This window comes from Gambusia affinis, linkage group LG18 (assembly GCF_019740435.1).
Source record: "Gambusia affinis linkage group LG18, SWU_Gaff_1.0, whole genome shotgun sequence".
NCBI classification, from domain to species: domain Eukaryota; kingdom Metazoa; phylum Chordata; class Actinopteri; order Cyprinodontiformes; family Poeciliidae; genus Gambusia; species Gambusia affinis.
Window position 1 is genome coordinate 18,959,419 of NC_057885.1, and position 27,156 is coordinate 18,986,574.

At 39.6% G+C, this 27,156-nt stretch overlaps 2 protein-coding genes across 3 annotated transcripts in view; both read right to left on the reverse strand.

The window, feature by feature from the left end:
* The window catches only part of kdm6ba (lysine (K)-specific demethylase 6B, a), a 107,051-nt gene extending 97,403 nt beyond the window's left edge, over nt 1-9,648 (reverse strand). The window contains exons 1-3 of the mRNA XM_044097436.1: nt 9,146-9,648; nt 7,150-7,300; nt 6,461-6,514 (exon numbers count right to left, since the gene is read on the reverse strand). The gene's annotated coding sequence lies outside the window, so the exon portion shown is untranslated. The remainder of the gene's footprint in view (nt 1-6,460; nt 6,515-7,149; nt 7,301-9,145) is intronic.
* A 1,860-nt stretch (nt 9,649-11,508) lies between these two features.
* dnah2 (dynein, axonemal, heavy chain 2) overlaps nt 11,509-27,156 on the reverse strand; it is a 63,601-nt gene continuing 47,953 nt past the window's right edge. For both annotated transcript variants that reach the window (XM_044097442.1, XM_044097443.1), the window contains 16 exons: nt 26,803-26,947; nt 25,689-25,894; nt 25,472-25,598; nt 25,116-25,302; nt 24,737-24,885; nt 24,371-24,554; nt 23,260-23,450; nt 22,973-23,164; nt 21,844-22,028; nt 20,800-21,040; nt 17,560-17,711; nt 17,325-17,439; nt 13,920-14,096; nt 12,664-12,738; nt 11,855-12,005; nt 11,509-11,768 (listed from right to left, as the gene is read on the reverse strand). In XM_044097442.1, coding sequence (XP_043953377.1) covers nt 11,614-11,768; nt 11,855-12,005; nt 12,664-12,738; nt 13,920-14,096; nt 17,325-17,439; nt 17,560-17,711; nt 20,800-21,040; nt 21,844-22,028; nt 22,973-23,164; nt 23,260-23,450; nt 24,371-24,554; nt 24,737-24,885; nt 25,116-25,302; nt 25,472-25,598; nt 25,689-25,894; nt 26,803-26,947 — 2,632 coding nt within the window. In that variant the 3' untranslated portion in view covers nt 11,509-11,613. The remainder of the gene's footprint in view (nt 11,769-11,854; nt 12,006-12,663; nt 12,739-13,919; nt 14,097-17,324; nt 17,440-17,559; nt 17,712-20,799; nt 21,041-21,843; nt 22,029-22,972; nt 23,165-23,259; nt 23,451-24,370; nt 24,555-24,736; nt 24,886-25,115; nt 25,303-25,471; nt 25,599-25,688; nt 25,895-26,802; nt 26,948-27,156) is intronic.

A 27,156-nucleotide genomic window follows, 5' to 3' on the forward strand; every position in this document is an offset into this window, starting at 1 on the left:
TGTTTACTAAATTACAGCCAAGTCAAACCTTCTGGATGTTTAACTGGGTTTTTCAGAGAAGGCAGTACATGAGGAAAACAAAAGACAAGGCCCGCAAATCTACCCAATCAAACGATAGTGTGTCAAAATAAAATGCTTCATGTGTGATCAACTGGATCCTTTTCTTTCTCTGTCGCCTATCCCATCACCCTTCGCTGGCCTCTCGCACACAAAGGCAGGGGGGGGGGCGAGGCGAAGGAGCACAAAGGACTGGGAGCTGTGGGCAAGCCCTGGGGAAAGGGAGGAGGTAGATGAGGGGGTAACACAGGGTCAAAGGGGGGCCAGGGGTGTAGGGAGAAACCTGAGAGGCAGAAAGCCAGAACAGGAGCTTTGGGAGGGGAGTGACTGAGGGAGGAGGGGGGTTCAGGGGTGAGAGAGTCCAACACGACGAGGCCTGGATTTGTTCAAGAAAGGGATTCGGTTGGAGAGAAGCTGGGATTTGATGAGATTTGCACTTTTTCCTTAGAACAGAGAAGCAGATCCTCCGACCACTAAACCTGCGTAAGCCCGTTTCAGACACTTTCAGTTTCACTGTTCTCTAGCCTCTTTTTGCTTAAAAACAAAACTAGTTGCTAGACCTTCTTCCGTACCTAAAACCAAGTGTGTGAATAGTCTCTGCTATGAAGGATCTTCACAAAAAGGGTGAAGATGAAAACGTGTCTGCAGGAGTGAGTGAATTCTGAAACATTTTAGCCAATAAAAAGACATTTTCATTGTCCTGTTCTTATAGCTACAGGGAAAATAAAACCAAGGTCGAACGTCATTATGTCCTCATGGATATAAAAGTAACAAGAAATATTTTCTCAGATCCCGGTTTCCATGGCAGCTCGTCTATCGAGAACAACAAACATGCCAAGAATCAACACCAATGCAGCAACAAATTCATTATAAAAGACCGTCGCAGCAGACTGCATGTCTCTGTGACTAAACTCCTCATGGAGGGCTTCAACATTCAGGATTCACAGGGTCCAAATCAGAGTGAGCCCAACACACTGCAGTGCCCATACATGTACGGCACAGTGGAAAAAGTATTTTCTGACTGGTTTCCTCTGTTTTTGTCTTTTTTCTCAGCTTTTGGACAATTTTAGAATCAAAGAGAGACAATCTGAGGAAATAAATTTGGCTTCTTTCATGATTTCATTATCTATGGTGTTTTCATAGGATAGTTTGGTGGACTCAGTTCGATTGGGAACTAAAATCACACATTTACAGTTTCGGCTGCATCGTTGTTGGAGTCATGTCACAAACTGATGATTTAAGCAATTACAGCAAATTGTCCAGGTCTTGAAGCAACAAAACACTCCAAGTCCATCATACTACCACCACCGTGTTTGACCACTGGTGAGATGGTTTTATTTATTCATTTATTTTGATGAAAAGTTGCATCAGTTTTACTCCAGATGGAACAGGAGACACGTTCAGCCTTCATTCCACAGATACATTTCCTCCCAAAGGTTTTGGAGATCATAAAGATGTCTATAAGAATGATTGTTATGTTCAGTTTGGGCAGCAGCGGCAGCCATTTTGGCTCAGTCTGCAGAGGTTTCCAGGTTGTTTTAGGCTCTTTCATGAATAAAGGAGTAGCTCCAAGTTATTCTGAAAGACCACAAAGGTTCACTGATGCTCTGTTTTCTCCATTTGTGAATAATAGATCTTACTGCGGTTCGGAATCAGAACCACCAAGAAGTCACTGGAGCTCCAAAGAAATCCACAGCTCAGAGATGAACTATGGTCCTTTCTGCTCCTTTTACATGTGAAATACAGCAGGACTGATTTATCTCTAAATCTAATTTACAAGCATTTGAACTTGATTCTGTTTCACATTTTCAGCACATTTCAGTGTGTAAAAATTCTAATTGTGTAACTTGCTCAATTAAATAAGCATATGCACTGAATGATGACACTTTTTAAATTTTGTTGTTCTTGTGACAATGACAATATAGCTATTCTATCACATTTTCAGCACATTTCAGTGTGTAAAAATTCTAATTGTGTAACTTGCTCAATTAAATAAGCATATGCACTGACTGATGGCACTTTTTAAATGTTATTGTTCTTGTGACAATGACAATAAAGATTTATCTATGTATTATTTCTGGACACATGTTTTGCTGCCTATCCCAGCCAGGTTTCCAGGTTAAAAAAAAAAAAAAAAAAAATGTTTTCACAATATCTTGTCATTTTAGTAATCTTTGATGCTTCACACATTTCATTGTTAAATAAAGTTTAGAATAAAAAAAAGTAGGAAAAACCTTTGGATACCTAACATGACAGGAACGTTATATAACCTATCTGCATCGCACTTTCATCACGCCTTTAAAATTGCTCTTATGTTGTGCTTCTGTTATTTATTTTACTAAAGCCAGTGTTCCCACAGCGTTCCTGAGCCAGCTGTAGTTTGGGACCATTAAAGGCCTCTAAAAGGCAGACAACCACAATACACCCTCGAGGCCCTCCAGGAAGTGAATGATGTCAGCTCCACCTCTCCCTTCGCCACTCCTGCCTCGCTGACGATGACGAGGAGAAAGAGGCCGGTGAAGAGGAGTCTCTGTCTCCCTCCGTCCTTCCTGTCCTCCATCTCACCCACTGCTTCCTGCTATCCAGCCTCCAGGCATCCTGACTCAGCTCCCTCCACCTCTCTTCACATCAGCTCTGGCTGTGCTCGCTCTTTTTTCTTTTTACTATCTTCATTCTCAGGCTCTCAGACGGTCTGTTTTCATTGGTAGGTACAGTAGAAAGGAGGGAACAGAGAAAACCAAAGAGGAAGCAAAGGATTTAATGTAAAAACTTAAATTACAAAACAGGTTGAAGCCACTAGAGGGGGTGAAAATTCTCCAACTTATCGAGTTATGAAATCAAAAACTGATTTGAAAGGTAGAGAAAGAGAAGGATGAAAAGCCACCTGCTGGACAAATAAATCAATAATCAATAGTTATCGAGTGAAACAGAAAATAAACTGCATATTATAGTTTATGCCCTCAAATACAGTCAAAAGTATTTGAGGGCATAAACCACTTGGTAGTTAAATGTGGCTTTAACTACCAAGTCCTTAAACGGAGCATGTGCCACTCATCTCTCGAGCCTTAAACTAGAACCCAGTCTAAATAAGCCATCTGACCAAACTGGAACCAGGTGCGCCACATGGAGTCGTTTTACTTAAAGCGAGCCGACATCAAAACAGCAGTGTTAACGGTTCTGCCAAACTCTGGAGAGTCACGTGTTTAGACACAATCTGAGCTCCACTGAGATCACCCCAAGCAGAGAGGAAAACCTGCGATCGGACACAAACCCACATTATTTATGGCACGTTCGACGGACAGCATTGTTTGACTCAGAGTCTGAAGTTATGTTCATACTGAACGAGTAAGCCTGGAAATGTTCTTTGTCATGCCGTTCAGATGCAGAACGGTCATCCTCTAAAACACTCATCTTTACTTCTGTGCCTCTCTGCTACACAAACACACATTTTAAAAGTTCCACTTCGCCTCTTGTCCCTGACATTTTGCCATTACACAGAATCTACAATTAGGTATAACTCCAGGAAATTTATTTTGTAGTTTTAGGATACATGCAGTTTTAAGTAAATAATGCTCCAGCATTCCTCTTTCTATATGTTTAATAGACAGTTTGACACTGACCTCCTAAACACGACAAAATAAATAAATGAATAAATAAATCGCGTAGCACAAGAATTGCAAATTATTAACGTAATTTAAACTGAAAAATATACTCCCCTGATTCTGAATTTAAGCAAATGTTTATTGATCTCATCCTGCACCACGCAGACTCTTTGTCTGCACCAAAGAAAATTCACCTCAGCAGGGTGAATGCTTCGAGTAGATAACACAGCAGCGCAGTTAGACCAACACATTTCAAGACAGCCAGACTCCGTTCACTCTTAACAGAGCATTGAACTTTCAATGCCTTTACGCAATTAAACTGTGTACATTTTCTTTGCATCTCAATACAAAATGAGACAAATCATTTGTATGACTTGTCTCATTTTGACTTCACAGGACTTGAATTGCTTCATTTACTTGAATAAAAAGTATTTTTATATGACAGCCACCTTTATCACCATTTCCCTGTCCAGTTTCTAACCATCAGTCTGGTGGCAAAAAAGCCTCACAAGGCTTTACAACAAACCGTCTTTTACTGTCCCACCACCAGCTTCTTTTCACACTATCAAAAAGGAAAACACTTTTTTTATCACCTCCAGTGGAAATAAATGAGATGGAGCCTTGCGCCATAAGAGTTTCCTATAGTTGATATTTTTCATTATTCCAGGAAGAAAATCAGTTTACAACCCAGACATCCCAAACAGAGAGTGCAAAGCAGACAGCATGCCACCAGATTGAAGCTCATCATTTTCAGTCCACTGCGACAGACTGGCGACCTGTCCAGGGTGAACCCCGCCTCTCGCCCAGAACGTTAGCTGGGGATAGGCACCAGCAACCCTCCCGACCCCATTAGGGACGAAGGGTGTTAGAAAATGGATGGATGGATGGATGGATTTTCAATCCAGCTGTTTGGAGCTGAATGGAAACAAATTTTCTGACAAAGTCCATACACTCATTAAATGTGGTAGTATTTATGTTTTAACATCTTAACTACTCTAGTAACTTCCTTCACTAGAGTACTACAGGGAAGGACGACGAAGGAGTTCTTAAAATGTGAAACTATTGCAAAATCTCAATAACAGAGATCACACTAAATCTGGGCCACATTTTCCGACTTGTTTTGTTTCCATCTCATTGTCCCCAGTATTTATGTAATTTTGTAGCTGGCACACTGAAAACGTAATCTTTAAGACGTTCATTATGTATATTTTATGGTTTTGTTGGGATGAGCCCAAAGAATATGAGAATTTGTAAGCATGGCTGCCATTTTATTATTACAAAACGACCATGTGTGTGTGTGTGTGTGTGTGTATGTGTGTGTGTGTGTGTTTCTGCATCCGTTCGCATGTGTAATTGATCTGATTTGTGGCCGGCTGTGGATGTATGAAACAAAGCTGCAAAGCTCGTAACAAACCCCCTCAGGTGTGTAAGACTTAGCTGCGTCCTGTGAGACACCGGATTTAGAGGAAACGTGCGTCTTTGTCCCCAAGCGGCGGATCAAAACCGTCAGCGAGAAGAGAGAGGGGGTGTTTGAGACAGATGTCAGAAGGTGTGTGAAAACGAAACAGAGCTGCTGTTAAGTTAGGTGTGTAAGCACCTCTGTAACAGGTTGGGGGTGACAACCTGTTATAGAGAATTACTACTACCAAATTAGAAATATGTGCATATATATCCACAAAAAATTAATTTTCTTTACAAGTTGTGGCAAACTCATGAGTTAAGAGATTTATTTATTTTTGCTTGAAAATTGAAAACACACCTAGAAATTTTATTTTTGTCATTTCATTAGGCAGTAGATTAATAACAAGGCTGAAAAATGGAAAAAATAAAATAAAATAAAAAACGCAATATATGTAATGTTGCATAAGTTAATAGCTTTATAATAATTAATAAATTTTTTTTATAGCTGAATTTGTAATAATTTAGTACATCAACACCCCTTCCACTATGTTTACTTAAATAAAAATTCATTTTTGTTCATTGATTTTTCAAAAATATTTTGTGATTTTTTTTCTTTTGTCTTCAGGTATTTTAAAAATTCATTTTATTGCGCAATTTTTTTCTTATTTTTCCATTTTCCCCTTTTAATTATCATTCAGTTTAAATGTCTACTTGTTGTTTTTTTTTGGACTACTTTGGATTTTTTTTCTTACATTAATGATCACAGCAATTAATCTCCTGTTTATTCCTGAAGTTACTCTATATTTTCTGGCAGTATTTGCACTCCGTACGTCTTGAAAGCCCTTCAGTAAAAGCAATAAATAAGGAAAAAAAAAAAAAATGAAAACATGTTGCAGGTAAATTGTTTTAAATCTTCTCAAGTTTAAATAAACAGTGAAACATAAACTGAATCCAACGCTGTGTACTCTTGATAAAAGGGAACTCGTTACAAAACCAGCAGCGCGGTTAAAGGCAAGTTGGCAGCTTAACAAAAGCAATGAAGAATAAAATGTTTTAAAGAAATGAACCAGTCGGACCGGCTCGTGATGTCTAAACAGACTCGCATCAGTCCAGGAAAAACAAATATGTGACAACTTCAAACAGATCAGCCTCTCTGAGTGGATCAGCTGAATGTTAGAGGCTGCTCCCACACGCAGACTGCTTTCGCACTGAAACAGCCCAATTTCCTCAACCGTGCCATGTTGTGCACAAATCTAAAGGTTGTATTGTTGTCCGATGAACTCCGACAAACATTCTGCCGTTCCCACCTCCCAACAGAGCTGAACCGTGAAGTCACGCGTGTCTCATTCATCACCGCCGACTAGTCAGGCAGGTGGAGATAAGAGGTCAGGAGGTCTTACCTGAGCAGGTACGCTCTGTTCGCGTGCAGACGGATGCAGGTCAGAGCTCCTGTTCTGCAGCAGGAAGAGAAAATAACACACCAGTGAGTTTGATAAGGATCTGCTCAATCTGTCTGCTGCTAGCATGTGGATTACTCAACAAAATGTTATATTAGTGGGAAGAACAACCAACTGTCTGCTTGTCATCATTCCGACTCTTTTTCTACACATTTTCAGACATAAATTTCCAGGATTTTTCTGTTGATTTTTTTTAAATTTTTGCTTCAAACTAGTAAAAACAGAAAAAGCTACTGATTGTTGGTGCAGAACTAAGCTGTGACTGTCATGTTTACAGAGAAGATGCCAAATGTTGTGCATTTGAATGAATATTTTATGAATGCATCAGTAATATGATAAGCACTCTGCTTGCTTGAGAATCTCTTGCTTTTAATTTCTGTGTAAAAAAAAAAAAAAAAAAAAAAAAAGTATAAAATTTTAAAATCAGAAAATTCTACATGGTTAATAAAAATAAGATAATTTAAATTTGAAATAAAGTCCAATCAGTGGAAATGTATAATTTAATAAAAACATTTAATCTTAGATAAATTCTAAAAAAAGAAATACATTTATACATATTTTTAACTTTATAATGTTTTTATGACAAACAATTATTTTGCGATAAAACAAAAGGGCAGCTTCAGCCACTTTACCATTACATGGAGGATTTTTCCAGCTGCAGGTGTCGAGGTGAATCTCATCCATCTTCCTCCAGCAGCCTGCAGTGATTTCTCACGGCTTCAGTCCGGCGCTGGCGGTTCTTCAAACACAGCACTGAGACGCCTTCCCATCCTCACTCCGCTTCTGCAAAGAAACACAGAAACTTATGAAGGTGAAACTTTTTGTCCTAAATCAGTCGAAAGTAAAAAGAACAAAAAAAAAAAGAAAAAAATCAGCAAAAAGTTTATTACAGCAAACACAGAACAAGCAACAGAAAACATATACACAAGCAACAGGAGTCAGAGGATCAGAAAACCCACTCGCCTCTGTACTTGAATCCTCGTAGAAAGCAGGAAATTTATCAGATCCCCACAATCTCTAATCTGGAGATAAGGGTTGCATGTCAGATCATTTCCCTCCTGTTTCCAGCAAACATCTTAAGTTAGTCTGCAATCCAGTACTGAATCTAAAGTTTATTCTGACAAATACAACCTGCATGCTTGCAGAAGAGTACACCAACCATCCATTTTCTTACACCCTTGTCCCTAGTGGGGTGCCGATCTCCAGCGAACCTTTCGAGCGAGAGGCGGGGTACACCCTGGACAGGTCGCCAGTCCATCGCAGGGCAACACAGAGACAGAAAGGACAAACAAGCCGGAGTACCCAGAGAGAACCCACGCATGCACAGGGAGAACATCCAAAAACCCAATACAAAAAGACCCCAGGCTGGGAATCGAACCCAGGACCTTCCTATTGCAAGGCAACGGTGTTACCAACTGTGCCACTGTGAAGACGCTGAAGAGTACACATGAATAATAAATTACGTTTGAAAGAAAAACTTAACCATAAATGTGATAGTTTAAAGCTTTTACTGACTTCTTCTCAAACATAAACCATTAATTCTCCAAGCAAACCCGAATAACACTCAGGTGTAACTGTAGACAATAAAGAAGCTGGAGTTTGGGCGTGTCGCCCTCTAGAGGAAAGAGCAAATCCCTGCAGTTAAACTAGCCACACAGCACACGTTGTTGATGGAGAAGGAAATTTTGCTTTTAATTAAAGGTAATTACAATCTTTTTACAGAAAACACAAAGAGGTTTTCTGTGTTGTCTTTAATTAATTCGTAAATATGACCTCGTTTATCTAGTGACATCCACTTAAAAACAAACTTTTGTAGTTACTTTGCCAAATTTCTTTTTTACCAATACAGCTACAAAAATAGTCAATGATTAATTTCTTTAGAATAAAGTGAACAAGCTAAACTTGAAAAATTTAGCTAAGTCCTGTAACTGAACCACGGCGGAGTCCCGACCCAAAACTTTAGAATTACCACGGTGGTAAATAAGCCAACCAGGTGACGTCCTGTCTGATTTCCTGTCCTGTGTCGCCATCTAGTGGCGAAGAAGGCAAATGTCAGATGGAGAAGCAGCATGAAGAGGGGTGGAGACAGGGGGAGAAAAAAAATCCAAGGGGAAGAAAATTCAAACGCTCTTCCTGGAAATAGTAGAGAACCCGCCACAACTTCACCACATGACATTTCAGAAAGAAAATGCGACACCCCTTTCCTCTAAAAAGCGTAGAGCCCGCATTTCACCCCATAAACCAGCAATTATAGCCGCATAAATGAGCCAAACAGGACGGCCGCGCCAACCCACTCCATTTATCGACTCTTTTTTAAATCTGCGTATTATCGTGGAAACGTGGGGTCTACACAAGATGATTGCGACATCAGCTTCATTCCCGTAAACTATCCCCTTCCTTTACTGTAGAAAACGTGACATCATTCCACTTTCACTATGATGTTAGGAGGGGAATAATCCCGCAAAACAAGACAAAACCAGCTCAAACTCAACACAAGCATGCATGCAAAGTTAAGACATTATTAGTAATTATATAACGTCATGAAAATCCTCCATTTGTAACAGGAAGAAGACGGTAGCTCTGCTATATTACGTACAGGAACGGCTTACAATCTGCGCTTATTCTCACCTTTTTAGATGTTAGTCCCAGAATCAGCAGCGAAATCCAGAAAGATCTGCACAGCAGTCCACCTCCATGCCCATCCGGGGATGACGCAGCCCCCTTAAAAGAACCGTCTTCTCCTCTGTCATTTCCAAACCACGTATAGAGCTCCATCCAGCAAAAAAAAAACCCGTTTAGGTGCAGCGAGGGGAACAGAAAGAAAACCCACCGTGTCTGCATGTTGCACCTCTGCATAGTCGCATCGCCTTTTCTGAATGATTGCACAGCTCCTCTTCTTCCTTTGAGCTGGCACTGAAATAAATAAATAAATAAATGGAAGGCTAGAGCCAGGAAAAGGCAAGAGCCACCATCCCTGAATCATCCTCCAGAGGTGTCCACTACGCACGAACTGAACTGTGGATGAGGACTCCTTAAAAGAAACTGCGCAGTTTTTATTCCATTGAAGCAGAGGAGTCTTTCCCTCCGGTTCCCCTCCTCTCTCTTCTACCGCTGAACGCCTCTTTTTCCCCTTCCTCTTCCCTCCCTCCCTGCCTGCCTGCCTGCCTGCCTGCCTGCCTGCCTGGCAGCCTTCCTCCCTCTCTTCCAGGTTACAGTAATACACTGGAGAACCTCTGGTTTTAACCTCATACCTTTGTGGTTGAGGAACCTGCTGTAATCTTATGACGGTACTTTAAGTCACCAGGTGCTTTAAGCTTTACAAGAAACTGGAAACTAGAGGGAAAATCCATGCTGGGAAAAGTCAACAAAAGGTCACATAAGTCTCAGTTGGCTTAGTTCAATGGGACTAGGTTGAACAGTAGTAATGTAAAGTTTTTACTGTTTGAATAATCCTTACTTAATAGCTGCATACAGTGGCGGTCAATACATAAATAATGCCCTGGGCTAGGTTGTGGTCAGATGGGGGCTCCTTGTAATCTTAGTGTGTCACCAAACCAAGCAAATTCACCATTGTTCACAGTACATTGTTTTAATTTGTTCATGTTATAGTTGAAAGGGATAAAAGTCACATTGCTGGTTGATGCACCCTAAAAGGTGTTTTGTAAAATAAAATGTTTCTACCACAGCTTACCACAGTTGATGCAAGGAGCTGCCGTATTAAATACCAACTTAAAAACTTTTCAGGAAAAAAATCTAATTGGTAAATATATAACCATTCTAGTACTACCACAAAACTAATATCTACAATCTTCCTTATTTCCACTCTTGAGGGTTCAGTCAATCAGTTCAAAGGAAAATAAATGTATTTGGCTCCTTCCTGAACGCCAACAAATATGTCAAGTATCATTGGGCCTTGGAATTTCAGCGTCCCAAGTGGCTGGGGTTTACATTCATGTAGAGCAGAGAGTGGAGTTCAACTTCGACCCACACTTTCTAGAAACAATGAAAGCTGTACTTAATTTTCCCCCGTGACTTTTAGAAGAAACAAACTATTCCTGGAGTACGGACATCCAAAAATGCCACATTTACATTCCAGCTTCAAGTCTGATGTCTGTCAGAACCGGGCCTGAAGAATAAGCCCATTTGAATTTGAATTCAAAGCTGCCCTCCCTCCACCTCCCACTAACTGGAGACCACCAATGTGCCATCACACACACACACACACACATACTCACACACACTGACAAAGACTAGGATTTGATAAAGAGCCTCTTAAACCCAAAAGGAAGTCCGTGTTTGGTCAGGACAGTCCTTATTGCTGAATGCAACCTTGAACTGCTCCCCTCCACCAGCCCCTTCCCGGTTCCCCTCTCTCATTACTGGATCGTTCTTTCTCCAGGCTCCTTCTCTTGTTTTTTATTCTCTCTCTCCCTTTGAAAAGTTTGGGTTGAATCTATCTGGAGGGGAAATCTGGGCGTTCTCTCGCTCTCAAAACGGCCGACTGACTGACTCCAAACGTCCCGTCCATGAAGCTTCATCAGGATTCATTTGCTCTCCTTCAGTCCCTGTCTCCTTCTGAGATGAAGAGATGAAGATGAGCCTCAACTCACCCTAAAAACTGTTATTTTGTTTTTTAATATGTTTTACTTCTAATCGACTCAAACCATGCCATATTTCTTTAATATTTAAACAAATATGGCTGTTCTTTTGTTCGTACTAAGCAAGCTCTAAATTGTCTATCTTTACAATCGTAGTCAAGGTTTATTGAAATTCAAAGTATTTTAGGGGGCTTAAAGTCAATAAGCGCACAGTCAGACATTTTCTGACCAAAACAGTGACTTGGTCCAGATGTTTCAAAGGTGATTCCAATGAAACAGTGAGCGTTACTTCCCCAGGCATGTTCTCTTATCAGTGGAATAAATACTCTTGTAAAGACAGATGGAAGACGAACAGAGAGGGGAGAGAGCACAAACATCAAAGAACAACTTACATCAATGTATGCGCATCGCGCCTTTCTACTTTATGATTCAGAAACTATAAACATTTGGTAAACAAAATCTAAAATAAGAAAGGAAATATTAGAAATGTGTGAGCCTTTAGTTGTCCAGACTCATGAGGAGAGCAGTCCCTCTCTTCACCCAGTGGTCTGGAGACACAGCTCCGGATTTGAGTTCAATGGCGACCACATACGCCGGCCGTCCGTCTTTCCCAGCGCGCACTGGGAAGTAATAACACGGACACAGGTACATACCTACGGACGGAAAGGAGACGGCACGAGGTGAAGGCGTTGAAATCACAATGGCATCGTTAAACAAATCATTTCAACACATGGCTCACTCTTGGACATCTTCTTGCGGTTTTCCACTGGTTTAAAGTAGATGGTGGGAATTGGGCAGACCATCTTCATGGGCTCAGCTTCCACCAGACACGAGTTCTTCCTGTCCCAACCTGCCCCCTCCAGGTACAAGCCTTTCACATAAACTCCATCCTGAACGAGCGAGGAGACGGAGAGAAAAGGTACTAAAGTTTACATTAAGTCACCATCAGTTTCACTTGCACTGTAACCTCAATGAACTGAACAAAAGTCTGGATGTGAAGTTTAGAGGGGATATGTTGTGTAAAATTCACATTTTTTGTACTTTTATTGGTTTATTTCTACTGCTTCTACAAGCAAACCAACCACTTTAACCTCCCCGCAACTATAAGTTAATGTGTTTTAATTAAATATTAGTTGTTTCTTATATAAATGTGCATCATTAAATTACCAATATTAACACTTAACTGTTGCCCATGGTGAGTGTATGTACATTTCTGACTGGCCCTGTATATGAATGAGCCCAAAAACAAGGACAAAATGTTCTTACAACATTCAGGTAACAAAATGTTAAAAATAATACAGGATGGGTGAGAAAAATAGAAAATGGAGGCGAAATCATAACAGGAATAGAGGATAAATTACAAAGAGAACAAGATGGGAGCTGGAAAAATGGGGGCCGATGGAGATGTTACTTGATTTTAAAGAACTTCATAAAAAAAACAAAAAGAGGAAACATCAAAATGATAAGAGAGACGAATAAAATGTGCTGCTGTCAGGCCGAGAGGAAAGAGAGATTCTGATGGAAATCTGGATGATAACGGGGCGTCACCTCAGGCGGGGTAAGCAGGTTGCTGTCATCCACAGTGGACACTATAAACTCCCAGGACAGCGTGTCCACTGAGATCTGCAAATACACACATGGAATTATGCATTAATGTCTGTTTTTCAGACTTTATTTGTTCATCTGTTCAAATGTTTTGATTTTGCTTAATCGATTAAGTTAAAATGATACTGTACATAATAAAATCCCTCATATTAAAGTAATTTGGGATCTTATTAGTAAAGCAGTTTGGTCAGTTGTTTTTTTGTTTGTTTTATTTTTACATTTTCTTTTATTTGGTGAACCAGTTCTGGGTTCAGGAAAAGCTGCACTGATGTTGACCCTGTTCCATTAAGCTTCAACTCGTGCATCTTCCACACATCTAGAGACATTTAGGCCTCTGTCACCTTTTCTTGCTATTTTCATTTTTTATTATTCAACTGATCATTTCTGAACTTATCTATGTCTCCAGGTAATTGAGGTGTTTTCACACATGCTTTTATGAACAGTTGAGGGGATGAGACTGCATTAGTAGTTGGGTTTGTATAAAATATTTTTTTATATTAGTTGTATTTAACAATTTCAACTGTTCTTTTTTTTAGCTTGTTTACTGAAAAAACCTGAATAATTTTGATGTTTCTCAACATTTTTTACTTTTCACTAGGAGTTGACTCATTTTCGATGTATTTTCAGCATCATTACCTTCAGAAAATTGAGTCAAATTTATCCTCTGGGACTAAATAAGAGAAATAATATCTGGAAATTTTGATTATGAACACCAGACTGATAAAAACATCAGTCAGCAGGGTATTCAGGTACCTTAAGGAGAACCTGATAAACATCCCAGTGAATATTCAGTTTTAACTCATCTGTAAACTGACAAGGATTAATAAAATAAAATAAATTAAATGTAGTTTTCTAAAAAAAAACTGGATGTAAGTTGGTAATTATGCCCTCATGACTTCATCATCTGGGAACTTTTTGTCACATTTCAGACGTATTTCTGGCTAAGTTGACAAAAACCCGTCTGCCAAAGTTCCCCCCTTCCTTTTGCGCTGTGAGGAAGCTGCAGGAAGTTGAGATTAATTAAATATTTTTGTTCAGAAGGAGTGAGAGACATTGCGCTCACTGCAAAACCCACACAAGGAGAGACTGCAGGGTTGTTCCGACACCAGTAAACCCAAAACCGAGTTCGCCAAGTGAAAATGAATCCCTAGCTGTGATTGGTTCACGAAATCGCCACAGAGACGTCGGAGAGCGCTCACATTGTGTTGCCGGGCGGTGAATTGCAGCACGGCGGTGAGGAAGCCATTGGGAAAGGTGAAGCCGGACAGCCAGAACAGAACGGGGGGCTGGACCTTCTCTGCCCAGCGTGCGAACTGGTCCACTCGCTGGCAGAGGTCGCGCGTCCACGTTGCAAGAGGCTTCAGAGACGGATATGTCTGGAGGACAGAGACAGACGTGGGGTCAACGCTGCTGGCAGCCCCTCATAATGAGTTCAACAGCAGTGTGGCTGCACTGGACGGTTTATTAGGGCAGAAATGAGAGAAAAGTCATCTGATCACAGAGTAAACAGTGCAAACGGCTCATAACGTTAGCTTATTTTCCCCTTGCAAACAGCAAGAATTCCTTGTTATCTTTTGAAGTGCTACTTCAGGTTTAATAGAAGTATTTTAAAGGCTTTCTCAGAACATTGGCTGCTACTACCTATTTTCTATTCAGTTTTTTGCTTATTTAGCCACTGAATTCCTACAACAGAGTATTAGGACGACTAGAAATAAAAGAATTTAAGAAAAAGCCACAGAGGAGTAAAATTCAGCCCAAAAACTCTGAAATTTTGAGATTAATTTCACACATTAATGAGAAAAAGAACATGGTTATTCTCTGATGCCAAAATAAATACGTTTTATTTTCCCACATTATGTTGTGGGAATGTTTTCCTCCAGAAAGGCCAGGGAAGTTAGTCAGGGATAATGGGAAGATGGATGGAGCTAAATGAATACGGAAAACCCTTTATTTAGCTCCATCCTAAATATTTGATGAGAATGTCGTAGAAAAACATAGTGTCTTTAGTCAGAGGCTTCTTCACATTCACTGTAATACAGACAGCTACATGGTGATGGCTGGCACTCTTTAAAGAATTTTGAATTAATATCAATTATAATAATGTTAATTTCCCTTTATTTTTTATTTGAATTGAGACACTTGAGACTGGGATGGAGGTTCACCTTCTGGCAGAACAGCGTCCTCAAACACAGTCAGAGCTGCAACTGGGTGCTTTATATAAATATTTATGTACAAACCTAACTCCCACTGAGTAACTTTCCACATCTTGCTCCATCATTCATCCATGAACTTCTCCAAGTCCTTCCTTCTTTTGTTCAACACTTTGATCTTTAGTTTCCGTCTCTGTCCTTAATCACTCTAACCTGCTGCACATTCTTTCCAGCCAATCGATGGAAATCCTTTTTTGCTTCCTCGGTGTCCAGCCTCACAAACGACTCACCATTTCCTTCATCTTTTACTGCCACACAGCCTCCACGTATCGCCACCCACTTTCCGCATGTCTCTTAACAAAGAATTAGCTACAATTTTAATTTCAAACAGGATTATTTTAAATCTCTGCCCACAAACCTCACACTCACAAAAAACTATGCAAACATTCAGGGGCTTGGGGAGAAATCTACATGGCAAGAGAGCAAAAGAGAGAGAGAGAGAGAGAGGCCATGAGTCTGAGCTCAGAGCTAATGACAGGCTGTCATGCCAAGGACGGCCAGAGGAGGAAAGAGATGAAGAGATGGAGGGATAAATAAGCAGGATGGGGCTGTTGCTGCATCGAGACCTGAAGGCAGAATTGGAGCATCAGGTAAAATGAAAGCGTGAGCATCAGGTAAAAGAAAAAGAGAAACATGTAATGGATATTTTTTTTAAAAAGAGACATGGACTAAAGCCAGGATTAGAAACAAAGAGTTGTGTAGTTTACAAGCAGTCCGTTGAATAGAGACGCTCAGCTGGAAGCAGCAGACTTAATGGCTATCCAATACGCCTATAAAAGGAAACACACACACACACATAGAAGATTGAGCCATAATAAGCTGCTGCCTGGAACACAATAAGCTCAGGGTCTTATTGGGAAAGTGGAGCAGGCCTTGGAAGGTTTACTTTGCTTATTGCTCTCCGATTAGTCCACAGACAGTGGCTTTGTTCGGCCCCTGAGGGCCAAGGTGAGCTCCGCCCCACGAGGGCCCACTCACAAACCTAAACAACGCTTTTATGAGCAGCCCTTAGAAAGAGCAAAACATTGGATATAAACATGAACTCCTCTGACCCAGAATCAGTTGAAGCCCCTTGACCCAAACCGACAGCTCCCAGGGTCCCAACCCGCCCGCGACCCCCCCAGATCCCTCACTGTACCGAGTGGTCCAGTGGTAATGAAGCCAGAACAGGTCATTCACAGCTGGAAGGCTGCCAGCGCTCCATCACCGTGTGCATTTATGTCGATGAAGAGAGCAGAATAAAAAGGATTTTTTTGTGAGTGAGTCAGACAGGGTGAAGGATAGATGGATGAATATGTCTTTAATAGCAACACACCACTTTCTGCAGCAGTTTTAATGGCTGAGTGGGAACAACGTGATCAGTGTTAGACCATTAGATTATTGTGCAGAAAAATCTTTTCAGTCTAGTCATTCCAATCAAGACCTAAATTAATCATTGGCATCCAAATCTGCAATAAACCTCAACTCCAGATTCTGGTAGTCTGATTTTTTCTTGTTTGTCAGCTGGAGCCTGCAGGTCATGAAGACATGTGAAACACACATGATCTGATTTGTGTTACTGGCTTGTAAATGTGGTACATACATCATTTTGCCGATTTAATTGTTTTTCACCATCTGCAATGACATTCAAAAATAAAAAATAAGACTGTAAACTCAACTGAATCCTTCATTGATGAAATAAAATGTTTCTAAAATAAACTAGAACATACGTTTTAGGGCTGAAACAATAAATTAGATTAATCATAATCAATGAATTACTGAAGTAATCAGCAACTAATTTAGTGATTGATTAATCATAACATAGAGTATAAAGACTCAAAAAAGGCCATTTGCTGATTCAACTACATACTAAGCTGTTAATATACAACTGTACCAAAAGATATACATTTTGCATTTAAGATAAAAATAACTTCTGTCTGTAAATATGTTGTACCTCATGTGTTTGAGCTGTAGATGCATCCTTAGTGAACTTTAGTTTAGTTCACTAAACTAAAGCATTTAGTGAACGCTTTAGTGATCAAGCATTCACTAAAGCTTAAACATCTTAAAACATTTTATGCAATAAAATGTTTTTTTTTAATTATTTTAAAAACAAGACTTGAATTGTTTGTTTTGCATATTTTACTATATTTCTAATATTGCATAAAAGCCTTAGGCAGGTGAATAAAATATTTGCAGTTTTTTTTTTTTTTACTTGGTTCACAACAAATCATAACACATTTTCCAACCTTCTTCAGGAAGACTTCAAATGTTGCTAAATGCAGCCGAACTTGTGATGTGAGAACAGATGCTGCTGAGGTGAAGTGATACTGAATGTGTAAATGATACCTTAAGTGCTGAGTAAAATTTCCTCTTAAAATTTCCTGCATGACTCTAATTTCTGTGTGTCTGCACCTTCTCCCACACCGGGGGCACGCGGGCGTCGTAAATACAGTTGAAGGTCTCCTCCATGCTTGGCGTCATCACCACGAAGCCTTTTATTCCCTTCTCCAGCTCCATCAGGGAGAACCTGGAATAAAGTATGAAAATAAATGCAAGAAAAGATTAAAATATTTCACCTAGGCTTCAAAAACGTAAGCCGGGTGCTGTGCAACACATCTTGTCTAACAGACAAATTGATTGTTCATACACGATGGCTTCCAGCAGAGAGTTGTATCTCTGGATCTCTTGTAGTAAGACCACATTAAGGGGTGTGGGGTTGTCCTGGAGGATGGTCTTGGTCCCCTCGCAGTCAATTAGAGTTGGGATCTTAGAACGAACCTCTCCCAGCAGCTCCAAAACCTACACATGAAAACAAGACTGGCTCAATTACACTGAAGTGTTTCAAAATCAATAGACCACATACAGACACTGTCGGGTACTGGAAAACTTCAAAAAACAAAGTTGAGATTTAAAAAAAAAAAATCAAACAAACAAAAAAAGACTACTCACGTCCTTGCAGTTTTTAATTGTTATTTTAATGTTTATTTTCTCCTTCACCTGAATTCATTCTATCATTTGTAGAAATTCATCCCGGTCCTGAAGGAGCAAAGCAACCCCAACCATCACACTACCAGCACCATGTTTGACTGTAGTTTTGATGTTCTTACTTTTGAATTTTTTTTTCGTGTGTGCAAATATGTAGTCAGTATTTGTGTTTTTTTTGAGCAGATGCTTGTGTACATGTTTGCTTTCTGAACCCTACATCGGAGCCTGTCATGAATGCTCTGGGTAGTTAGCATGGCCACAAATGATGGCAGATGTTTACCAGTAACAGTAAGTTGCTTTTCTGTGGCAAACACAGCTGCAGCACATACATGAGCATGACTGACAGTGCTAAGACCATCCTCCTGGCTGTGATTGGTTGTTTCTGATAGAGTGGTGTGTTTCTGCAAATGGCAGTAGGACCACAGGGAGACAGACAGAGGAGTGCCAGTCTGATTTTAATTCACAGATTTTCTGACATGGAGGCAGATTTAACAAATATGTAAAAAAGATATTTTTATTAAAGCTACATTCTGCAGCTTTGATGCTCCACTGTGTAAATGCTCTTTAAATACAGCTATAGAAGGACTAAGTAGTGGTGTGTGTTTTTTAGTTTTTTATTAATGATTATCAAACTATGCAACACTGTGAATAAATATATTTATAAATCATTTGGAATTAAAAAAGGAATCAGGTCTTGATTACGCTAGTGAAATTTAACAGAGAATCTTAACCACTGTTAATTCATCATTTACCAAAAGGCAGTGTTACCTTTTCACATTGGACCCAGTTTATTTGGATTGATTAAAGATTAAACTAAATTCTGACTTTTTGTCTTTACTCTGATTATCTTTAACTGATGCTAAATTTATCTAATAATCTAAAATATTCAAGTGGAAAGAGTCACAAGCAAAATACAATTTGAAAGAGGGAACTGTACACAGCTGAAAAAGGAAGGAGAGTGAAATATAAAAAAATACATTTAATAGACTGTTTAAACAGCAGGAAAAAAAGTTAACGAAACAAAACTATATGTCTGACTTCAGAGTCTAAAATTATCCTCTTTACTGCAGTTTATATCTCTTAAAGATTCCTGGATCTGCATCTTATTACACTGACAACTGCTAACCAGACTACAGGTCGAATGTCTGGCTTCCTGTAATCACTCTTTGAAACCAAAAGCAGAAAACAGCTGCCAGAAGACACACTTGCCAAGGCCAATCTAAAAAGATCCAACTATTAACATTTAATTCAATTCTCATTCAGTTATGGTACACTCTGCGTCTGAAAATAAATAGCAGCCTTCGGATGAGCTGGAAGCAAATGTTTAACCACATCAACCTCCACACAGTCAGAAAACACTTTGTAAAGAGAAGATGAAAAATCCATCTCTGGTTTATGTTAAGATGCTGATTGGTTTTGCCACAAAACCGCCACATAGCGTCAGTACCAGTAGATAAAAACCTGAGTGAAGCCGACAGCTGAGGTTATTATTTTTGGTGAAGGAGCACCAAAGCATAACATGTTTGCTTGTTTTTCCAAAACATGCCAAACATGTATTGCAATGTGAGCATGTTGGTATAAAAACCCCACCAGAGCACTGACTGTTTCCCAGTGGCTCTGTTCCCAAAAACAAATCTTCCAACAGGGTTTAATGTAAAAGTTTTTATCCCTTGCCAGTATTTAAACCTTCATGTGAGTATAAAAGAGATGAGCTTCAGGATCTGGCAGTCTGTTTTGATAATGCCAAGCCTTCCACAAATAACACAACAGTCCACGTAATTACTGTTTACCACATGATGAGGGGTTAACTTATTTTTAACTAAAATGCAACGTTTCATCTATCTCAGAAATCAGGGTATGATCAAACTCCCCCCACTAGGAAGTCAGAAAATTAACTGGTTATGTTGTTAATGGTAAATGGCCTGTGTGAAACGATTAAATGTGATGAAATAAATGTCAAATAATTCAGGAATCAGTTAATTATTAAGTGGAGCATACAGACTCAAAAAAGGCCAAAGAATACCAGTCAGAGCAGTAATTACACCAAAACTGAACAAAAAAATTTACATTTTGCAATTAGAATAAAAAGACATTTGATATATTCCACCCAGAACTTTTCGAACTACATAATTTTAGCTTCACCTAGTTTAGATTTTGTAAAAAATGATCTCTACTAAGCATCTTTTACTATCCAATTACTAGTAGGTAAAACCAAAAACTATTCACCAGATTATCCCTGCACTCTACTGATGTTAAGTCAAGCATAAAAAGCTTTTGTTGATGTATTTTTTTTTGCTGCGGATGCATCCATTGCTACAAATGATCAAGCGTATACAAAGGGGATGCTATATTATTGCATTTTAGACAAAGTCTTGTTTTTCATTTGAAAAATAAATGTATTTGTTTATTTGCTTCTTTTAACTAATTTCTAACATTGCATAGAAAAGGCTTACGGTAAGTAGTTAAATGAAAAATCTGCAGGTGGCTATAGTACCACAGGGAGGTAGCTTGATTTTTTTTCACAAATGATCTTTTTCATATTTTACTGTCACTGCATAGTGAGAGTTTTAACAATTATGTAAAAAAAAAAGTAAAATGAATGCAGCTTTAACCTAATTTTAATCACACTGAAAACCATTATCCATAAATGGAAAGAACATTCCCAGAATTACCAAAATTACTCCTACAGTACATTGAAAGCTCATCTAGGAAGCGGCTGAGAAAATAACACAGAGGTTCACCTCCCAAGTCTCTTTCCTGCCTTACTCCAAAGCAAAAGCCTAGAAACATTGAAACAGGATGACACAGACTGGTTAGCGTTTCACCAGAGGGACATCAGTGTTCTGGTGATTTCTTTTATAAATTTTGAGATCCCAGCATCTTCTCATCCTCACTGACATACCGTGTCTTCTCGACTGGGTCTGGCCCCGGTTCCTGTCGCCACGGTCCCTGTGTGCTGAGGCTGCAAGGAGAGCAGCGTCTCGAACAGCGTGCGGGTCTCCGCGATCCGGCTGGCGATGTCGGCGTTGGGGTGCTCACCAAACACCTCTGGGTGCTCCGTGGCCGGCAGCGTGTTGATGTGTTCCTGGAACGACGACAGCGGACCCTCGCGGGGAATATAGTATGTGGGTAAACTTGATAGCCTAATAAAGAGTTGAGCAGAAAATGTGAAGATTAGCAAATGTGCAGCTCCTACAATTAATGAACCTCATACATCTCTGTCGGAAATTTACGTACACGTAAATTAAAGGCTCATGATCATTTTGGTTGTTTTTTTCTTGGATGGAAAGTGGTGTGATTTTTCAAAAAACAAATTGGGGAGAACAGATTTAAACTATTCTTGGATCAGATTTTGTCTAATCCAAAAATAGGTTCTAATGCATTCAATTCACAATTCAAGTGAGCCAATAAAATATGATAATAAAGCAGCTAATTTTTAACAAAAATTAAACTGATAAAAACTGATTTGAGTGCAGCACAAATGACATTCGAGGAAAATTCTCAGAAAAGATGTTGTTCCATCTTTTATGAACGCTTCATTATTAAAAATGACAAATACTTTGTGTTGTACCTAAGTCCAATGTAAGAACACTTTAATATCCAGCAGGTCAATTACTGCTCTTTAGAAGGACTGAATCTGTAAACCTATTTCATCTTATTCCACTTCTTTGACTTCTCAGAGTAACAACAATTGGGAAGATTTATGCAGCAAACAACCTCAGGAAAGTGTAAAAGCTCCAATTTTTGCTGTAATATTCAACCTGTCCTCTTGGTGGTGCTGTTGCTCTGTGAACAGCCAGAAGCCACAGCAGACCACAAATTACCTCTACAATGAGAAAAATGTCTTTTCAGACATATTGAATAAATGTGACATTTGTTTTACACCCAGACCTAAACGTTGAGCATTAAAGAGAAGAAGAAGGAGAATTAAAAACAAGAGTCTCACTTGAAGAAGGTCTGATTTATAGCTCCCTCGCAGAAGTAGTCGTTGATGTATGTGGTTAGGAGTCGACGGTCCCACTCGTCTGTGACGTGGCCGCCATAGTTGACACCAGCGATGAGATACTTGAGCGCATCCCAAGGAATCTCCTCATATTTATCCAGGTATAAACAGAGAAGATTCTCGCTCACCTAACAAAGGCATTGCAGATTGAGTCATAAAGTGTTGTGCTTCTGTATTCTAAACACAAAGATGTTGATGGTGGAGAAATTGAATATTTAGGGTCATGATTGGAACCTATTGTTTTGTAAAATTAAGCATTTAGGAGAGTTAGCACAATGCCAAGGTAGAAAGACAATGTGAGAAGAGCTATAGGTCCATTTACAGACAACTGGAGGTCTATGATTAAACACTGAGAAAGATTATTCACAAGAAAAAAAAAGTTCTTAAACACCTGCCAACCTTCCCATGAGTTGACATCTCAACAGATTACCTTCATAAAAGGTATAGCAGTATGACAATGGTGTGGCCGGTAGCATCTGAATGATTCACAAGAATGAAGGAAAAATGTTCTTTGGACAGATAAATCCAAATTAGAGGCATCTGAAGGTAATACATATCACAATACTTGGATAACTCCAATATACCATATTGAATATTATCAGCAAATATTCTGGTATTTACTGATAATATTCACACCTCTTTCAATACTTAGATGTTATGGGCAATAATCCAAAAACACAGTAGAACGGTTTCAATAGAATGTCTGAAAAATGAAAAGGAGTCAAAGTGCTGTGATGTCCTAGTCAAAGTTCAAGCTGAAATAAAGTGATAGATCTTAGCTATGTAGAGAAGAATGTTTCCAATCCTCAGGTTAAATCAATATTGCTAAGAGTGGGCAATATAGACTTAGAATTTTATTGTGATATTGCAAAAAATTGTGGAGGTTTTTCACAATAAATAACAAATGATATGATAAATGCCCATCCATAGCGATGCTGCTCGAGAAGTGAGTCAACATTCCTCTACAAACAGGAAGTGACATCTCAGCTGCCGGGATAAATATCACATAAACTCCTTTCAAACATTTCACGTACAAAGTAGAATATTAGCTAACAGATACTGTTTCTCACACCTCAAAGTCAGAATCATTGAAGCCGTAGATGATGTTCCAGCCCATTTGTCGGAACTTCTTCCTTTCCAACAGGATGCTGTGGAAAAAGCAGAGGGCGTAGAGCAGCTTCTTGTACAGCCTGGGTTTGGTGCAGCGGTTGAACTGAGCTTCAGTCACCAGCTGGTACAGACGCTTCATGTTGGATTTCACTCCCTGCGGATACGAAGCAGGCAAGATTTATTAAAATATCCCTAAAGCAATAACAAGAAGGTTTTCATGTTTGCAGTGACATTTGCATGCTTGTGTACCTTTGGCGGCTCGGTGGTCATCTTGATACCAGCCTGCAGAATCGTGATGGGAAAATCCGGGTGCGGTGAAGAGCTGAGCCACAGCCTGAAGTTGGGCTCTGGGTTCTGAACCGGAAACTCCTTTATTAGTTTGTCCAACTCCGGCATCCAGGAAAGAGACAAGTGGCAGTTGGCAAGGAAGACCCAGTGACCTGGGAAGTCACAACACAGTTTCTTTAAGCTTTAAAGAAAATGTACTTCTTTTGAGTACTGTGTATATGTTTTTAGTATTATTTTTGGAGTAATTTCTAAAGACTTTGGGTTTTGTTATGACTAAATTCCAATTATTGATGTGAAATTTACTGAACAAAAAGTAGCCAAAATCCAAGAAAGAACTTTGGAAATTTGGAGGACAATTGACCAATATCAGTCAATCACTTGCTCATATTTGTAGGATATAAATGTGAAATAAAAGTTTACACATACAAATATATATATTCCACTCAATTACTAGGTGATTTTTTTGGTTTCTATTGTAAGTTTTATACAAAAACATTTGTGATATATTCTGTTAACGCCGCCATCATAACAGATATTGTGATATGAATTTTATGCCATATTGCACATCCTTACTGCAGATGTCTCTTTACCTCAGTTCTGTTATTTTCCCTTTAAAACAGTAAATTGCATAGCTTAGTATTGATCCTATGTAAAGACAACTCGCTTATTCATATAGTAAAAAGGCCTTATTTGTGAAAGATTTTATTTCTTTCACAAATAAAATCTGTGAAAGAAACGCACTATTAAGAGTGAGTACATGAACACACGGTTGGATGGACAGATGGGTGGGTGAATGGATGGGTGGATGAATCAATTTCTCCAGAGTTCGACTTCTATTGAGAACTATTGAAGCAGCTTAAGTTTAAACATCTATCACGTTGCGAAGGAAAGCGGAAATAGAAAGTCTGGTTCTACTTCTGGTCTTTCCAAGGCCCTGGAAACACACAGACCTTGCTTTCAAACTTCTTTTGTCCAGATCTGGAAACCAATGACCTCTTATTCAGCACTTTTCCAGACTGCATGTGAATATGTATGGATGACTCGGCTAGAACGACAGCAGCTGGTGCCGTACCGTTCTTCACTCCTTCCTCTATGAGCCTCCTGGCGATGGGCGCTTGCCCCTGGCCCAGAGACAGAGCGCTGAATTGGTGGCTCATCCCCGAGGCCTTAGCCAGTTGCAGCAGCGATCCTGTGGGGTCCACTCCAGGAGACAGCACAAAGATCAGAGGGCTGCAGCAGGTGGATTCCTCCACCACCTGTCACAAAACGAAGGGAGTGAGGAAGGAAGGTGGAGACAACTGGCAGAACATTTAAATCAGTTGAATACAATTAAAACACACACACACACAAAAAAACATCCAAGTTTTAAACATTTAAAACCTATCATTCACAAAATGTCAAAGCACCAGGAGGAAATGGGACTGCAGTTGAAACTTACAGCCTTCATGTCGAGGACAGGCGGCTCCACAAAGCGCGGGCCCAGATTTTTGATGATGAAGGAGGTGATGCAGAAAGACACTCGGTCTTGGCGTAGGAAACGCACTATCACCATCTTCTTGAGCTCATTGTAGCTGTGATCCAAATCACCTTGAAGACCAAACAAGACGGTAAGGAGTGAAGAACGAAAGTGACTCTTTTGGAGGAAATGTATGGACTTCTATCATATAAAATCCTAATGAAACCCATTTTGGTAGAACTCTTCACATTTTACAAGGCTCTGAAAAAAGTTAACTGGTCTTCTTGAACACTGACAAATTCAAACATGAGCTTAAGCATGCTGGACTGTAATAAAGTCAGGCCAACCGATCAGCACAGACCTGGTAGTGGAGCGTTCTCTGGCTCAGGGTGGGTAAACCAGAGGTTCCAGTCTCGTGGATAGTGTTCAAAATAGGCCACGATGCCATGGAACTTGGGCAGCTTATCCAGCTCTGTGATGCTGTCCCAGCTGGCGTCTGGCAGCCAGCTGGTAAATGGATTATCCATCCGATCATCCTTATCAATAGCCTGTCAATAGGCCATAAGTTAGAGTGTCTTCTCTCAAAATGCCCAACACATTAATGCTTCAGAAGCAGGCAGGCTGTTCATGAATAAGAATGTTCAGAGTTTTTTTTTTTGTCTTATCTGGCCACCGTTAATAAGATGTTATGCAGCACGACGTTTGTGTGTTTCTTACGACGATGCCTCGGAGGAAGATGTTGTATTCATCCATGTTCAGTTTCCCAGCCACTTCCAAGATTTTGACGCACATCTGGAAGCTGAGGAGAAGCTTGTGAGCCTCAAAGAGACCCCGACAAGTGTACCTGAAGGAGAAGAAGACAAACGTCGCGTTAGCTTGAGAAGCCCACAAAGTGTTGATCGATTTGCAGTTAAAAAGTCTGAGTCGTCGTCACCGGTACACGGCGTATGTGTGGTAGTCGTTGAGGTTGTTGATTCGTTCCTCGACCCTTAGGCTGTATGCCTGCTTGCTCTTTGCTATGCTGAGCATGAACAGGTTGATGTAGGCGTCCAGAGAAAACTGGTACATGGGGTCGATGAGGCCCATGTCGTTTAGGATGAAGAAGAGAATGGAGGCTCGCTGAGCACATGGTCGGTAGGCCTGTTGGGAGAGAAAGTCTACAGCTACTGTGGTCGCCAATAAAAACAAGAAAAATCTATAATCCAGTGACAAACTGGAACTACACATAGTTTTCCAGTGGATAAGCTAGTTTAAACTTAAACTAGCTTTCCAACTTTAATAATAGTGAGTGGTTCTGCAGGATAGACATTTTCCACATCTGTGCAAGGCAACTAACAATTATTGTAGTAATCTATTGATAATTCTGAAAATTAACCGGATAGAAATACCAACATATTATGCACATTAACTACTTAAACCTTTTTAAGCAATATTAGGATTACATAAAAATGCAAATAAAAATTACAATTCATTTTATCAAATAAGAAAATAAATATTTTTATACCTAAAATGCAATAATATAGCATTTCTTTAGTGTATGCTATATATAAAATGTTAATTTCTTGGGATTATTATGTGATTCACTGCAGCAGCAAAACCTCTTGACTTCAAAGCCTCAAAGCTGCTCAGTAGATCATCAGAGGTAACAGCAGTCAGGTGGTTTGTTTATGTTCAGATAAGTGTATGAATTTGTTTATAATGTACTTTTGTTTGTATTCTGAAGCTGCTGACAGGCAATGTTTACTAAAATACAATAATTACAGGCAAAAGAAATATATCTATATATCTCATCAACTTCCTGTTTTCATGTGTTAAAATTACTAAAAAACTAAAATAATACTAACGATATTGGAGTACTGATTTCAACTGGTGAGCAAGGAGAGTCTTAATCTCTACCTGCTTTTCACAGAAACCCAAATGTTGTTGCATATCAGCTTGATGACTTATCAAATGAATAAAATGAATTGCTGCGTTTAATAGCCAAGCCTCTCATGCTGATGTCTTTGTTTGGGTTCTCCAGTATCTACAGTGACACCTGCCCTCCTCACCTCCCTGGCAGAGTCGATCTTCAGCTCGGTCTGCTCGCTGGTCTCCAGCTGCTCTGTAACTTGGCTGGACGTCACCTTGGAGGCCTGCAGGGTGTTTACCAGCTGGACGTCGTCCAGCAGAGAGCCGCTGGCTTCGTTCAGGAGCCTGGTGGGATCAAACAAACGCAAAGGACATCAAAACTGCAGTAACAGTTTGCAATTTTTAAATAGTTAATACAGCACCCTTCAAAATTATTGAACCTGATAGAAAAGACGTGCAAAAAAGTTTAAAAATATACAGACAGCCTTTCAACATATGTCTTTTCTTATGCTTTCTTCTATGTGGCTCACCTTATAGTGAATCACTTCTCTGTA